Genomic DNA, 16,970 nt, shown 5'->3' on the forward strand with positions numbered 1-16,970 from the left:
CAGGAAATTTGGTCCCTTATTTGACTAATAGCTGTTTAGTCCCTGTGATTTGGTTCGGTCGTGAATAGTGCTATATTTTTATAAAGGGTGGATTGTGTTTAAGAACATAGGCTCTGACCCAGACTTTCTTGGTTTAGATTCTGGCTCCTGGCTCTGTCCCTTACTAGATAGATGACTAGATGGTGCCTAGGTTTCCTCTTCTGTAAAATGGTGACAACCAGAATACCTATCTCAAAGACTGTTGTGAAGATTAAAGGGCTATTGTTTTGAGAGCTCATTGACCAATCTTGGTACGTAATAAGTGCTAGCGCATGTTGGTTATTATTATTACTACTTTTATTTTTAAATTATTACTGTTATTCCAGAAATTTATTTATTCACAGTCTTTAAGTTCTTAAGTAATATGAATAATGAAAAAAAATTGTCCTCCAAGAGTTACTGCCTTTTATCTTTCCTTGTTTAGGTGTGTGTTGGAGGTTAGAAAGTGTAGTATTACTTATTAGAATGTGTACCAGAATCACCCAGGTGCTTGTTTATAGTGCATCTTCTGGACTTCAACCAAGTTAGAATATCTGGGAGTACAGTCTAGAAACCTAGATTTTAAAGGAGGTGCCCAGAATATTCTGAGTCAAACTGAATGTTGAAGATGACTGAGTAACGCAGGCATAGCCTCTTTTGCTTAATCACAGCAACAGGTCCATTTCTAGAGCATGTATTAGACACCAACCACTGAGATCTCTGGATAGGATCTCATTAAACCCTCATAAGAGGCCTCTGATTAAAGGATTTGCCCAAGAGCTACTGGTGAGGGGGCACATTGAGGGATAGGGTGGGGTCTACCTGGCCAGAATCTAGGGCTGCTAAACATGCCAAGCGCATCACATCCTGTCTGATCACGTGCTCCTCCTCTGTGGAGGCTTTCTGCTCTGGGAAATCCGAGCCAGAATATTCACTTCCAAATCAGTGACAGCTGACTTTTAAAACTCTCTACATGAAGACTGCATTAGCCAATGTGTATTTTACTGAGAGGTTCTGTCCAGTGAGCAACCAGGAGGGTGACGATGAGAACACTGAGCACAGTCTTCTGTGGCACCACAGAGCTGCTTTTTTTGGTTTTGCTTTGTTTTGTTTTTTGCGGTACGCGGGCCTCTCTCTGTTGTGGCCTCTCCCGTTGCGGGGCGCAGGCTCCAGACGCGCAGGCCCAGCGGCCACGGCCCATGGGCCCAGCCGCTCCTAGGCACGCGGGACCCTCCCGGACCGGGGCACGAACCCGCGTCCCCTGCTCCGACAGGCGGACTCCCAAACACTGCGCCACCAGGGAGGCCCCACAGAGCTGCTTTTATTTCACTTTCTAACAAACTCTGCCTGTTTGCCAGTAGGTGGCGTCTTCGAAAGCCGTACCACAATCCTACACCGTGGAAAACCCAACTCTTAGATCCTGAATCCCTAATACTTAATTTAAATAGATAGAAGCAGATTTGTAAAAGAAGGACAAGAAAGGGATCCGAGATATATTCAAATGAATTTTATTGTCACATTCTAATGCCAGAAACCTCTATTGCCAACTCAAGTCTTGTGTATATAACAGAGACTATGAACTAGGTGGTGTGCTTGCCCCTGTAGAAGTACAAAAACAAATCACGCAAAGCCTGCAAGTATCCAACAATATATTAATAAATAGCATTGTTGCTATTATTCGGCTCTCGCTACGTATCAAGCACTGTACTGAGTGATCCACATATATTTTGTCACGTAATTTAATCTCAAAAATTCCATGAGATAGGCATTCTCCAGATGTTCTGAAGTTCTGAAAGTTCCAGACATGGGGGAAAGAATACTCCAAGACATGCAAACGGGAGTCACGTGTGGTAACACAGAATACTTCTCTGTGGCAAGGGTAGAAACAAGAACGGGGCAATTTGGGGTGATCAACCTGGAAAGTAGCTGTATTGTGTTACAAGGAACTGGTACTGAATATGGCAAGCAGTGGTATTAGTGTTACTAATAATAGTAACATAACTAAGTAACGATAAAACAATAAAAAAAAAGAAGTATGAATGAATATCTATTATGCCACACGGTGCTAAACAGTTTCCCGGGATTAACACATTTAGTTTTTACAATTCTAGGAGGAATATTATATTAGAATCTATCTTTTACTGATGGGAGACCTGAATCTCTTCAAAAGGTAGGCATCTGCTAATGTCTGGTTTTTGTTTGTTTGTTTGTCCTATAGTCCCTCTCATTGTCTTTGCCCATTTTTCTGCTCAGGAGTGGACACCTGTCCCAGGCCTGGCAACTGGAGGATTCTATCCCCCAAGTCACAACAACTGGCTCAGGAGTTAACTCATGCCCCAAAGTGGCCCAATGAAGGCCATCCCAGGGACTTGGGCTGGAATTAATGGGAAAGAAATGCTCCTGTTTCATATTAATAATTATCTTGATAATGTAAACTTAGGGTTGCCGGAGAAGTATTTGCTACGACCTTGGGAGAATTTACCTGAGAAACAAGCCAGTATAGAGCAAAGTAGAACAATAAGAGAGAGAGAGAGAGAGAAAGAGAGAGAAACGAAACTTTCCGGAAGCCAGAATAATTCTCCTTTCTGTGGAATTTGTTTTGAATTGACTCTCTTTCATTTTCAACCAGTGAAACATTATATATCAAAGAAATGGACACCAAGAGTGAAAGGTAGATTATAGACCTTAAAATGTGGGATTGGATAACTAGGAGTGATGAGAAGAAATGAGAATTCTCTCATTCCTGATTGTGAAACTGACCATCATTGCTCTAAACTGTCCCCTCAAATCTTGATTAGGACCGTGTCCTACTAAAGATTGAATTTTAGAAGACTTGATAGAAAAATATCAGGATGCTTGAGAGCTTATAATTTTCTTATAGTTTTTAGCAAACTGCTACAGATTCAGTCAAACCTGTACTGATGGACAGATGAGTGAGAAGAAAATACAACCTTATTATGAGAGTATGAGAGATCTTCTTGGCCACTAGGAAGTAATCCAAGATGATTAAGATTCAAAAATATATATCCCACAAATAGTTGGAAAAGCTGAATTTTCTGCCCCTAGGCGGTCAATGAAAATGAAAGCAGAGAAACAAGAAACTCAGTGTATTAGTTTCTTATTACTGCTGTAACAAATAGTCACACATTTAATAGCTTAAAACAGCACAAATTTATTCTCTTTCCGTTCTGGATGTTGGAAGTCTAAAATCAAGGTGCTGGCAGGGCTGTACTCCATTCAGGGGCTTTGTATTCCATTTCCTTGCCCTTTTCAGCTTTTAGAGATTATTCATGTTTCTTACCTCACGATCCCTTCCTTGTATGACTCCAACCTCTTGCTTTCCCGTGACATCTCCTGTGACATCGCATTTCACCTTCTTACCTCGTTTTTATCAGGGCCCTTGTGATTATTACATTGGATTCAATCTGACAATCCAGGATAATCTCCTTATCTCAAAATCCTTAATTTAATCATGTCTGCAAAGTCCCATTTACCCTGTAAGGTAATGATTCACAGGGTATGGGAATTAGGGGCTTGGACACCTTTGCGGGGTGGTCATCTTCCGGCCTATCACACTCAGCTGGAAATCTTATGGGACCTAGAAAAAAGTTTCACCCAAATACCTCCTAATCGTCACCTTCCTTGGAATGGAGAGAGAAAGGTTCCCTGTGACACTGCTTAAATCCTCGGATCCAAACAAGTGCAAAGCCAATTCTGGACTTTCTAGTGAAATGATCTGTTAAATCCAGAGTTTAAGATTTTTTGAATTGAGTTTCTGTAATCTGCAACCCAAACATGCCTGATTTGTACACTGGCTCAGGGTCACAAAACAGCAGAATAAGGGCTTCCCTGGTAGCGCAGTGGTTGAGAGTCCGCCTGCCGATGCAGGGGACACGGGTTCGTGCCCCGGTCCGGGAAGATCCCACATGCCGCGGAGCGGCTGGGCCCGTGAGCCATGGCCACTGAGCCTGCGCGTCTGGAGCCTGTGTTCCTCAACGGGAGAGGCCACAACAGTGAGAGGACCACGTACCGAAAAAAAAAAAAACAAAAAAAAAACCAAACAGCAGAGCAAGATTTCATGCCAGGTCATCTGATGACCGAGTCCAATCTCTTGATCATTATAGGGGTCGCTGTTGATAATGCTCATTTGCCCTTTATTTGAAGCGGGGGGCTCTTAATTCTTGGTTTGTGCTCTCACTCCCACCTGACTGCCTTGGCCACAGGGATTTACATTGTGGTTTCTTGTTCAGGGCTACACTCCCTTCTAATCCTCACCAAATTCCTAGCCTGTTTCTTCCAGTACTTTTAAAAATATGGTAAACAGTGACTCACTGAGAAGCTAGGCCCCAGATTCTAGGGCTGCAAAGACATGCATCTTTCCTGGGGTATAAGAAAGACTTCGTCTTTAGAGAGATAACTAACAATCCCCTTCCAACCGATCCCATCTCCAAGACTGGAAAGCATGCTTTTAGTAAAAAACAGTTGAAGTTTTAAATTTTGTTACATTAAATTCTTAAACCTCAGGTGTTACCCACAGACTTCACTACTGGCTGCCTGGAAGACACCATCCTTTGCTTCAAGACCTTATATTGCCCAAATGACAGCTATTGCTTCAGCTAGGCTTAAATATAAACACAAGGTACGAAGATGGCATAAGACAATCAACTTAATCTAATTTATGCAAGGTGGTAGGCAATTATTGTTTTTCGAAGTGAGATTGATTACTGATTGATTTTATGATGTTATAATGTTATGTATTTCTGTAACAGTTCACTTCAGCTGGGCTGTCCTGTCAATTTGGAATGTTAGTCCCTTAAGTGAACCAAATCAGGTTATCCTGACTCCTTAGCTGGACCTAATATAGCCTTAAGATTCATCATTTGGCATTTGACAAGTGAAATGTGGGTATTTGCATAATGTAATTTTGATACTTTTTAAGTTCCCATGTGAAGATTCTTTCATTATCATATTTTGTTATGGATTTCAGAATGGTTATATTTATATGATATCCTTTACCATTTAGAATAATAACTAGGGAAAAAACATAAATACTCCAGTAAATTCTCTTTTAAGAAAAGTCATATTTCATGCAGTGAAGATTATGCAATGGTTTTTGTTTTTGTTTTTGTTTTTTTCTGTGGTACGTGGGCCTCTCACTGTTGTGGCCTCTCCTGTTGCAGAGTGCAGGCTCTGGACCCGCAGCCTCAGCAGCCATGGCTCACGGGCGCAGCTGCTCTGCGGCATGTGGGATCTTCCCGGACCGGGGCACGAACCCGTGTCCCCTGCATCGGTAGGTGGACTGTCAACCACTGCGCCACCAGGGAAGCCCATATGCAATGGTATTTTGAATTGAGGATGCTTAATGCAAATTCAAACACACTTTACAAATCGTAGGTTGTTACAGTCAATGGGTGACAACATACCTTTTAATAGATAAAATACCCTGTGTTTTATTTGGTTGTTAGACTCATTTTGGAGCTAAATGGTTTTTGTGTTGCCGTCTACTTGTAGGAAAACTTATACACATTACAAAACATTTTACCTGGCTTTTTATAGAAGTGAACACACTGGTTAGCCAAGGCTGATAGAAGTCTGGATCATTTTTCTATATTTCTAAATCTGAAATAATTCTAATGCCCCCCAAAAATGTCAAAGCAAGGCATTAGAAAAAAGAGAATCCTCCCCCCATCCCCAAATTTTAATCCCTATAAAAACTAAGCTATAGGTACAAGTTGCAAGTTGCTATATGGTCATAGCAATCTAAGAGTAAGAGAGAGAAAAAAAACTTTGCTGTGTCCCTGAAGTACTTGGCAGTCTCGAGGGAACTGACAGATGTTGGAGACAGGACTTCAAAGATAATGTGAGCACTTCTACATTTTTATGTTTATTGCTGGGCATTCGGTTGAATTAGTACTATTTCCTGCCCTTCTGGATCTCACAATCTACTATGTCCCCATACTTTCCTAGCTTTGGTGTTAGTCCCTGCATCCTCCCATCTGATTCCCTCTATATTTTCTTCTTGCCCTAGATCCTGGGCTGTTCTAACTGTAAGTTAGTGGGGGTGGATCGACCTGGCCCTGAAGCTCCAGGTTCTGATTTTTGAATTAAGAGAATAGCTCTGTTATTTCTGACGGGAAGGAAACTCCCTGACCCTCCCAACCCTGTCCTCAGCAGCTGGGGTGTCTGTCTTGGGAAGGCCTTGATGACACCTCAGGCCTTCTGTTGCCCTTTCCTGGCTAGAGCTACTTCTGCTGCCAAGGCGGTTAATTCATCAGGCTGGAGCCCAGTGGGTTCTCTGGCCCAAGGAAACACTAACACCCCGAACAGATGGCTCTTGGCTTCATCTAAGCTGCAAACTCTCAACAGTAGGTTTACCAGCTGTGTGACCTTCAGCAAGTTTCTTAATCTCTCTGTGTTTAATTTTTCTATTCTGAAAAATGAGGCTAATAATAGCACCTTCCTTACACTGCTGTTTTGAAGATCAAATGTGTTACTATTTGTGAAGCATTTGAACAGTGCCTAACATATAAATCCTATATGAAAGTTTGTTAAAAAAGAAATAAAAACAAACAAAAGAAGAGCATTAGGATATGCCACTCCAAAATATGTCTCTTTGGCATAAGGATTATTTTGAGCTAATTATTTTTGAGAAACTGCAGACACTGGAGAAGCTCAGGAAATAGAAAGTTATCTTTTGTAAGGGAAATTGGTACTTATAAAGGAGATCTCCCTTTGTAAGGGTGTCTCCCTCTCTGTACCAGGAAGAGAAGGATAACTCTAAAACATAACAGAATCTTGTCAATGGAGAAGGCAGCCACTTAAATCTGCATAACATACCGTACCCTTGTTTACTGTGCTTTTCCTGGAAACCTCTAACTGGCCTCCTCTGTTCCACCCCCAGCACTCACCTTTCTCTTTTGTCTTTAGCTGGAGATGATATTTACGGGAGTGGCTTAGGCCATCTTAGGGAGTTACTAGGTTTCCCTGGGTCTCTCCCATGTATACATGAGGCATATTTGTTAAATTAATTAGACAAGGAGGCCATTGGACTAATGTGGCTCTAGTGCCCGGTGGCCTACATAAGCAAACCAAAATAAAAGCCTATGTATTCCTCACGCTTCCGAGATCAAAATGCTAAGGACAACCAGTCACAAACAGCCAACTAGGTTTTAAGCTGTAGTCAATCAATAATTTCCTTACTTTGCTTCTGCCTTTTCTCTATAAAAGTCTCCCCATTTCCTGTCCCATATAGTGCTCCTAGCCACTTCCGGTTTAACATTACCGAGTAAGAATCGATTTTTGCTCAAAAAAAACTCTTAAAATTTTTAATAAACCTCAATTTACCTTTTAACAACATATTAATAAATGTCTGTTCCCGTTTCTCTTGTTAATCTATCTTTTATTACAGGGATCTCAGACAAGAACTCAGAAGAAGGTAGAGGGAAAGTTAATTTTCCTCCTGTGCAGAAACAAACAAACAAATAATCAGTGTGTTGGGTAGAGAAGAGTTAGTGATGACAAGGGAGAGAATTCTAAGATCATAGAGATGAATTCTAAGATCATAGAGGGGATGGGACCAGAGTGCCTTGTATTTGTCGTCCCTGATATAGACCCAAATGCATTCAGCCCTAGACACAGGTTTAAAGATGATAAATGTGCAATTACTCTCAAACCTCTATTCTTCTTCCCTTTAGAAAAGATCTTAGATGTATTCTCTAGGGAGTAACATTTATTCATTTATTCAACAATAATTTCTTTTCTCTATTCAGTACCTACTTATTTCAAGGCAGATGCTACATGCTGGGGACACATGTAAGTAAGTTAACCATGCTCTCTGCCCAGATAAGGCTTAGATTCTAGCTGGTGAGAGACATTATGCAGATAACTGTGCAATTACTTATTTAATCACAACTGTGAAGAGCACTCTGAAGGAGAAAGATAATGTGTAACAGGAGTCCCATCCTAATCCTGTGGGTCAGGGAAAGTGTCTTTAAAGAAATGGTATTTCAGAGGAGCTGGTTAGGCCAGGGGTTTGGCCTTGAGGAAGAGAAGGGCGTTCCAAGCTGAGGGAGCAACATGGGCAAAGGCTCTGGAATCATTTTGCACTAGATGAGATTCAACAAAGAAAAGAATTAATGTCTTACTTTAAGAAGGAAGGAATGGTAGGTGGCAGATGTTTTATATAATCACCTGTTTCCCCCAAAGGCAGACAGTGTGGATGCCTTATAATTTTATCAGCACCATGAAACAACAGTAGGGAATATTGAAAATAATTCTGATTGAGGGAAGGGAAGATTTCATGGAGGCAATTATACTAGGGTTTTACAGGATGGGTTGAGCTACAATAGACATGAATAAACTAGAGGATAAGAAGCTATAGACCAAATAAGTCACTGAAATGTAAAATGTTTGGTATTAGCAAGACGGCAGAGTTTATGCTTGTATTTTCTTAGATCTACTTCTCTGGGCTTCCAAAATCATATCGTGGAATCCGCTGCCAGAGCCACTTGTTTACAGGTTTTTGATAAGCTGTTTTTATTCTTTAATAAATAAGAAAAGAGGCCATTGTCCTTTACAAAATAGCTGAGGTTGTACTTGAACAAAATCTGTTTGGAAATGTTAAGCTGGTTACACAGAACTAATATGCCTCAAGGTGGTCATTCTCTCTGGATTAAAGCTGTGGAACAATTGTGGCTCCTGTTACAAGGAAAATGACAAAGGGCCATTATGAAAAGGGACAAAAATCTCTGTTCCCAGAGGGGGACTGACAAGCTGAAAGTCCCCCTGTACATGCCAACACAAAAGGCTGATTGCCTCGGATTGTTTGTTTATGTAAATCAAAAGGCTGCCATTAATTCTGCAAGTGGGACTGCTGAGCAACAAAGAAGGTGGTGATTGGCCAGATTCTCGCTCATGGGTTGGTGGCAAATCTGACAAATTCTATTACTTTTGTGCTATGCTCTATCTGCACACCTTCAGGAAAAGAAGTTTGTTATTATGCACTAAAGGAAATCATTTGTGTCCTTAGAGTAAGAGCTGGATTTGAAGGCAAGAGAACTTCTCAAGGATCTTCCCCAAAGCTCTCTCCAAGTCGGACTCAACTGTACATCATGACAGACGTTCCAGTGACATTCAGTCAGGTTGAGTGTAATGGGGATACACCCCCTGAAAACGGTCAACAAAAAATCACTAAAATCACGGAAAAAGCCAGTGATATGGATGGCACCCCACCATACTGCAGGGTAGAATCTAGTCTTGGAGATGAACCCACGAAAGGAAGTCAGGAGAAAAGTGAAAAATTACAAGAGAACATACTGCTCCACTCGTCCACGGAGGAGAAGATTCTAAAAGGTAAAGCATTTTGCTTTTCTATAATTTGCTTGATTTGATTTGCAAACTCACTCAGGAATCTTTGGGTGAACTGTTATGACAGGAATAAGCTGCACATCCTCCCACCCTTGCCCCTGCCCAAATGCAGTCCCTTATCCTATGGGGGCTGCAGAGCATAAGGACTAAACCTCTGCCCTGGGTCAAATCCAGGCTCATTTATTTGATAGCCCTGTGACCCTAGACAGCTTTCTTGGCTTCCCAAAGCCTTGGTTTTCTCCTTAGAAGAAGGCAGAATAATAGTTCTGATATTTGTACAGTTGTTGTGAAAATTACTGTCGGTTAAATGTTAACTACTGTTATTTATTATTATATGGACAGCACCATTATTATTCAGTCAGAAGGAATTCATAAATTCAACTTTGCTTTCTAAATCTACCTGAAAGTGTCTGAATTCGTGGTACTATAAACTTATATAGACATTAAAGGAGAGGTTATCGTTATGCTTATACATAAAAGGAATCGGTGAAGAAATGAGTTTGAAGAATGAAATAGTTATTTTTAGTGACCACAAAAATCAAAGACCTCTACCTTTTTAAAGTCTTAATTGGTAATTTATTTATCTTAGACTACTTAAATGTTAAAATATTAATCTTGTGGGGGTTTTTCTTCCCAGAAAAACCAGAAGAGAATCTCTATATTGCTCATAAGGCTATCACAGATCTTTCTCTCCAAGAAACAAGTGTTGATGAAATGACATTCAGAGAAGGTAAGAGGAACTTCCATTTTGTACACAGAAATTGTCTGATGGAATGTGGAAGACAGTTTTTGCATGGGATGTTACGTGAGTGTGGTATTGAAAAAGCAATCCAGGTAATGCTTTCAAAAACTCAAAGCTGCTATAGGCAGATAAGGGAGTCTGGATTTATCTGTGGGTTCCACCTGAGAAAGCATTACACACTCTTCAAGACTGAGGCTGCATGGATCGGTAAAACTGATTGGCACGCTTTGACCTGATGATATGATATCTGCGTCTTAATAAGTTAGTCTACTAAATAAACCTTTCCTTTTGATTAAGTGTCTTCAGATCTATGTCAGGCGCCTTGCAAGATGTAAACATTTCAAAAATGGGTTTATCTTAAAAGTTTACCATTGGCATACTGTTTAAAATAATCTTATAAATTTATTTGATCTATAGGAAAATTCTAGGCCTCTGCTGCAAGCACAAAATGGTTACCTAATTCTTGTCAAAGAAATCTTCCAGGTGATGAAGTTAATTTTACTTGTGTTCTTTCAGGAAAATGGGAGAATAAAAAGAACATTGATTTTTAAATGACTGTATTATTTTTCAAATAAACTCAAGAGTCTAAGAGACACAAAATCTTTTAGATTTCTAAGGGGACACCTACATTCAAACAATTTCAAAATAAAGTGGAAGATAAAAATCTACCAATTAATCATTCATATCCTCTCTTGCAGCCATACACATCTTATCTCAAAATTGAAGTCAGCTTGGTAGACCTAAGTGATTTAGCTTAGTTAGGACCTTAACAAGTAAAACATTGAAGAGATTATCGGTTGAAATATTAGAACATCACACAAAATAGTAGATGCCTAGGAGGATAAGGTTGTTGGCAGTTTCCTGGGTTTGTCCCCTTTGCCTGGACACCTCTCAGACTGTCTGCTGACTACATACGGTGGTCCACTGTGTAGTCACTCAAAGAAGAATGTAGTAAGCAACAGTCACTGTCAAGCTCTTACATTATCACAGATAATTTATAAGACCTAAACCCCATGAAATGGACTAAATAACCTCTCACCCTAACCCTTCTACTGCCAATGAACAAGCGGATTCTGAGAGGCAGGGATCTCAACCTTTCAACCAGAGCCCCTTTCAAATTTCTGATCAGAAAGTCACTGGAGACAATAGTTTTCTACGATCTTTCATTTCCTTCAAATAGAGAATAAAAGCAGTCTGGATTTTTAAAGTGGATGGTCTCAGGGTGAGTTTATCCCTGCATGAATCCTTTTGTGTTCGGTGGAACTTGTTCCTCCTGTAGGGTTAGAAGAACACATTTTGGTGTTTTTCATTTTCACAATGGCAAACAGCTATAAAGTCCCCAAAGAGAATACTCCTGAGTTGAAAAAAATAGGAAGATGTTAAAAATACTTAGAAAGAATTATAATTTAAAGTCAAGAAGTAATTTCATGAATGACAACTCCATGCCCAAGTCACGAATATGAGTAAAAAGATCAGTTTCTTTGGTTCTTATGGAAAAGAAGAAAACAAAACAAAGCTTAAAATTATAGCAAACATTCAAATACATATTTAGTTATGATGTAAGAAACACTGACTAGATGTCAGTGGCCTGATAGGAGCTGTGCGCAGCTAACGAGGAGAGATGAACCACCTCCACTTCTATCTCTTTGTGTAAGTTTACAATCTGATTCCTATAGTTGGGAAAACAAAACGAAAAGAGAATGAAAAATCTCTGATGGAAATGGACTTGTCAACATCTTTCAGTGAAAATAGGAAATTGTGGAAGAGAAGGGCAAAGAGGAACAGTGCCTCTCGCTTTATATAAAGACTGTTATGGTGTTGAAAGGGAATAGTGAACACAACCCTGAGTCATGTGCGCTGCAGGCTGAAGCTTCCCACAGAAGTCCTTCAGGGCTGAAAGCTCTGAGAACAACCTCTACTCTCCTATTATTAATTCATTTTTTTCATGCTCAATAAATATTATTGAGGATATGCTGATAGGATGTGTTTGAAAAGTGAAATTTGCAATGAATTAAATGAGCCTCTTAAAAGTCACTGCATGGTATCAAACAACTTAAGTTAATTAGTTATCGGTTAAGGACATGTCGAAAATAATAGGCTAACCTAACACTCTGTACATATGACCTTAACATGATTTTTAAATCTTGACTCACTAGAAATCAGTGGCAGATCTTAGGCTATAGAGTGTGTCTTTTCGTGGACTTGATGTGTCCATTAGCCCAGCACATGACTCTTGGCCATCTGTACTCCTCCTCCATAGCTGGTACTTTAGGACATGAGAACTCTGAGAAGCATGGTGGTAAACACTGAATTTGCTACTCTGAGTGTGACCAGTCACTGGCAGTCATTATTTCATTATTTTTACTGTTGGAAGAAAGCCTTTTTTCTAACTTTCCTTGAGGAGTGTGTGTGTGTGTGTGTGTGTGTGTGTGTGTGTGTGTGTGTGTGTAGGAGCTAGGTCCAAATATTTTTTAATATATTCACATATCCACTCGTGACAGGCTAGACAGGATTTTTAAAAGTGTGTCCCAGGGAATACCAGTATCACTAGATACAGTAGTCCACAACAAAAATGTTCCATAGTCAAGTGAGGTTGGGTTGCTGGATGCTAATATCCATTAGTATTTTAAAGGCTTGGGTAAATTCTGAAGAGGCTTACTTCATTGTGCTTAATGCAGTGTCTTCCAAGCTAATTTGATGGTGTAGCCTGTTTTATTGTGTAAAACATATTAATAACCCACAAAACAATATCCCATAAAATGTTTGGTGGAAAACGATTGTCCAGAAATATAATCTGGAGAATCTGTGGTATTTTGAAATCTCTACACATATCAATTGCCAATTGATTTTGCTACAGGACATCAGTGGGAGAAGATTCCTTTGAGCAGCAGTTACCAAGAACCAAGTAGACGAAAGGAAAGGATTGCTGAACAACCTTTAGGAGAGAGAGAAGATGAGGATCTGAAGAACAAAACTCAACACCAGGCAATGGAAATTGAATGGCTGGGATTTCGGAAACCAAGCCAAGCTGATGTGTTGCATTCTAAGCATGATGAGGAGCAAGCAGTTTGGGATGAAGAAATTAATAATGATGATGATGATTGCAAAGACGATGAAGATGAAGTTCGAGTGATAGAACTTAAGAAAAAAAATGAAGAGGGTTCTCAGTTAAAAGAGGAAGGCGATGCAAGTGAGGACTCCCCACTGAGCAGCCCCAGTTCCCAACCTGTCACACCTGATGAGCAGCCAACCTTCGGGAAGAAGGGTGATATTTCCAGAAATGCTTATTCAAGATACAATACGATATCCTATCGGAAAATCAGAAAGGGGAACACCAAGCAAAGAATCGATGAATTCGAGTCTATGATGCATTTATAAACTAACTGGAACTGAGAAGTTCTCATGCCCACTAAAGCAAAAGCTAATTCTCTTTTCCTGAGATGCATCTTTGTATGCCTTGAGTCATCCCCTATAAAGAAGTGGAAGCTTAATCTCTGTTTCACCGCAGAATAATGTGGAAATAACCCTAGGCAAAACTCAGTCTGGTAACCTCAAATCAAAAAGCTTTAGATTCATTCTTGGATATTTGCTTTTTAAATCCTCACTAATATAGCCTGTGTGCTAAGCACTAAACAGTTTGACTTTAAAAGTAGCAATGCCGGGAAATGTAGTCATCAAATGAAAGAGGACTACTTGAAATGAAATGTATTTCTTTTGGTGTCTTTCTTCCTGTACACTGAGGGTGATAGAAAGTCTGGTATCAAATCTCTCTTTCTTTAAAACGTGGTTTTATAGACTCTGGCAATAAACTTTCCAAAATACTTTGCCTTTCCTATTATCTTCAGATTTTAAGTTGTTTTTCTTGGCATGTACAGAGTGAAATTCTGTATAGGCTGCCTTCCTAGGTGTTACCATTCACTGAATTTTCTCACTAGAGGGGCTGAGCAATTGTCAGTCAGGAAAATTCTGTTTACTAAATGTTGGCTTTATGTTCTCAAGATGAATTAAATCCATTGTGAGATTGCCACAGGGAGGGGCTGGAAGATTGGTGGGCAATTGACTAAAGAGTTATATCAGATAGATTATTTCTGAGACTGAAAATAAAATCTTGTCTAGCACAGTTAATGTCATTAAACATGAAAATGACAGCTTTAGCACAATTTTAAGAAAATACCCCTCTCTATTACTACACTTTCTCCTATTAAGAGTATCTCAGAATAATTTTCTTTCCTTAGAAACCTGAGACAACTCTAGTCATAACTGTACTAGTTACTATGAAAATGGAAATAATTATCTTAGAATATTTTCAAAGTAGAGTGTGAGCATGTATTTTTAGTGAGAAAGCTCTGATGGTTGTTGGGAATATATAATTTACTGGACCTCAGCCCAAATCAAGATGCTTAAAACTGTGCTTGTGAAGCTTCACTCAAACCAATGTGTCAAATAATGTATTGAATATTTATGAAAAGGGAGAGTCTATATTTATATTCTTAGATAGTTCCATAATTTTTCATTTCATGCTTCTATATATATTATCCTGAGCTTTCTGTCACCACAGATAAAGACATTTCTTCTGGCCCTAGAAATAAAAAGACAATTCCTTATTGTCTGAATGTAATACAGTCTTCATTGTACTATTCAACCCTTTGTTTATTTATTTTTCATTTTGTGAAAAACCCTGGGTTAGCCCTTCTCAGAGTTTTGCTTGTTTATGTGTAACAAATCCCACACATTCTAAAGGCACTTTCTTTAATTCTTTATTATCATGTAATATGTTTCCATGGTATCATATACTATTAGTGTTTATGAGACTCAATTTTGAATTTTTTCCTTTTATTCTTTCAAACAGATACTTCACAACCTGACCATATATAAGTCTGTCACGCTTAATCTATAGAATCTATACATTTCATTCTCGACAATGCAAGTTTTCAGAATAAAGACAGGGAAATCAGTTTTTTATTGACAAATTTCGGTAGAAGATTGATGCACTAGGACAATTACCTGTTTACTTAGAGCCTCTAAATCTTTTCACTTGGATAAGCTATTTTCTTTTTGGATTACTGGTGAACCCCTACTATTTTCTACTTAACTTCAAAGCACAGTATTGTGTTATCCATCATGGAACAGGACCATATTCTTAACCTACCATCAACAGAGCCTGTATTTTGAATTATTCCAGCAGAGGCAGCCAATTCCTGTGGAACTTGAGTGAGGTGGGAGGTCTGTGGTCATTTGATGTGGCCAAGCAACTAGCTCTAATTGGGCTCCAAAATACAGTACCCCTGGCCCTTTTAGTTTTGTGCTCTTACCAGATGATTAACCAGCTATGAAAGATTTTATCAACAAGACTATTTCAGGGTATGTTCAATGAGTAAATGCTTAATGCTCATGAATGAGGCAATGTAGTTGCAGAAGAGCACTGAAACTATTATTTGGCATTAGTGCCCATCGCCCTATTCCGCCATCTTACACTAAGGCCACAGAGCTTAGTGACTGTAAGTACATAACGGTGATGGGTGGCTGTTTGATTCTTGTAGCCTAAGACAAGGGTCTGGTTCAGATCTCATGGGGGGATACTTAACATATTTGAAAAGCATATGGGACACATTAAGAACACAGATCGGTAGCTACACATGAAGGTTTACTGCTTTTGTGCTTCAAGGTTCAGGAATGGAAGAAGGACTCTGGTACCTGGTAGGAGGGAGAATTGACTTATTGTGAGAATGCTGGTATTTCTTACATGACTTTTTATTTTCCTTAGATGCTGGGTGAACAGGAAGTAATAACAGCTCTATTTCTCTGTCAATATAAAACTTAACCCTTCATATAATGCTACCTTTGAAGACACAGAATATATTAGACTCTATCTATCTACCTATTAACAGTTTAAATAAAGAACTGTGTTTGACTTGCTCTCAATAAAAGTTTGTGTCCTTGTTTTTGGTGCCTAGATTTTATTTTTTTTAATCTGCCTTTTAAAATTTAAAAGAACCCTTGCATATTAGCAGCTATTGAGACCATCAATAAATACCATTTCAGAAATCAAGAGAACACCTCATTTTAATTCATTTGCATTATTTATTTCAAAAAGGTCTTAAAATGCTTGTATATGAAATTGTAAAAAGAATTTCTGATGGATAGATATGTAATGTTCATGAGACATTTCTATTATTTTTACAGGAACTGAACTATTGTTTTAGATACATCTTAATTCCAACAACTTGAAAAATATATATATCTTTGTAGTCATTAAGGTAATACATTGCTGTGAACTATGCTGACACTTTTATAGTAATTGTTTCTACATATTTACATGGTGGAGTACTTTTGGCACACTTTCAAATGGAGAACAGACATTTGAGTTTTTCAAAATGATAGGAAAAACATTTAAAATAAGTACTAATAGAGAATTATGGAAAAAGATGAAACACCAGCGTATCATGAAGAAATATGTCTGGCCATATGAGAAAGGCATTATTTCTTTTAAAGCCTAAACTTTCATTTCTCTATAAAAGCAAGAGGGCTATAAAAAGCAATGTCAAAAGTTACAGCAAACATTTGTCCATATTAAAATATCAGACAGTAACATAATAAATATGAATACCAAAACGTGTACACAGCTCATGAAGAACACAAGGTAAGTAGAACATACAATTGATATAAACACAATGACACGGGTAGTAATGAGCAGTGGAAATCACCCAGATACGTGGCAAACTACAAAGTCAAAGCATTTTGTAATTAACCGCCTGCTTGGATGAGTTTTGGTTATCAATTTGAAAAGTACTTGAATTTTTACTTAGAAACTTAAAATTACATATTTGATTTATTCTTTATAGTA

The 16,970-nt window shown here is 38.8% G+C and overlaps 1 protein-coding gene across 2 annotated transcripts; it reads left to right on the top strand.

Annotated features, from left to right (window-relative positions):
* The first annotated feature begins 2,118 nt into the window (after positions 1-2,118).
* ERMN (ermin) lies at positions 2,119-16,041 on the top strand. 2 transcript variants are annotated; one of them, XM_032638634.1, is made up of 6 exons: positions 2,122-2,188; positions 4,543-4,657; positions 7,788-7,834; positions 9,047-9,369; positions 10,022-10,114; positions 12,984-16,041. In XM_032638634.1, exons 1-6 carry the CDS (start codon positions 2,163-2,165, stop codon positions 13,502-13,504), a joined length of 1,125 nt encoding a protein of 374 aa, XP_032494525.1. In that variant the 5' UTR covers positions 2,122-2,162; the 3' UTR covers positions 13,505-16,041. The 2 variants fall into 2 exon arrangements, with proteins under 2 accessions (XP_032494526.1, XP_032494525.1); XM_032638635.1 differs by lacking the exon at positions 4,543-4,657 and having other exon boundaries at positions 2,119-2,188.
* The last annotated feature ends 929 nt before the right edge of the window (positions 16,042-16,970 follow it).

Source organism: Phocoena sinus, chromosome 7 (assembly GCF_008692025.1).
Source record: "Phocoena sinus isolate mPhoSin1 chromosome 7, mPhoSin1.pri, whole genome shotgun sequence".
Lineage (NCBI taxonomy): Eukaryota > Metazoa > Chordata > Mammalia > Artiodactyla > Phocoenidae > Phocoena > Phocoena sinus.

Coding starts and splice junctions, on each gene's coding strand:
- ERMN (XM_032638634.1), top strand. CDS start 2,163: ATGGGAGACCTGAATCTCTTCAAAAG. Junction 2,189..4,542: donor GACCTGAATCTCTTCAAAAG/GTAGGCATCTGC, acceptor CTTAAACCTCAG/GTGTTACCCACAGACTTCAC. Junction 7,835..9,046: donor CATGCTGGGGACACATGTAA/GTAAGTTAACCA, acceptor TTGTGTCCTTAG/AGTAAGAGCTGGATTTGAAG.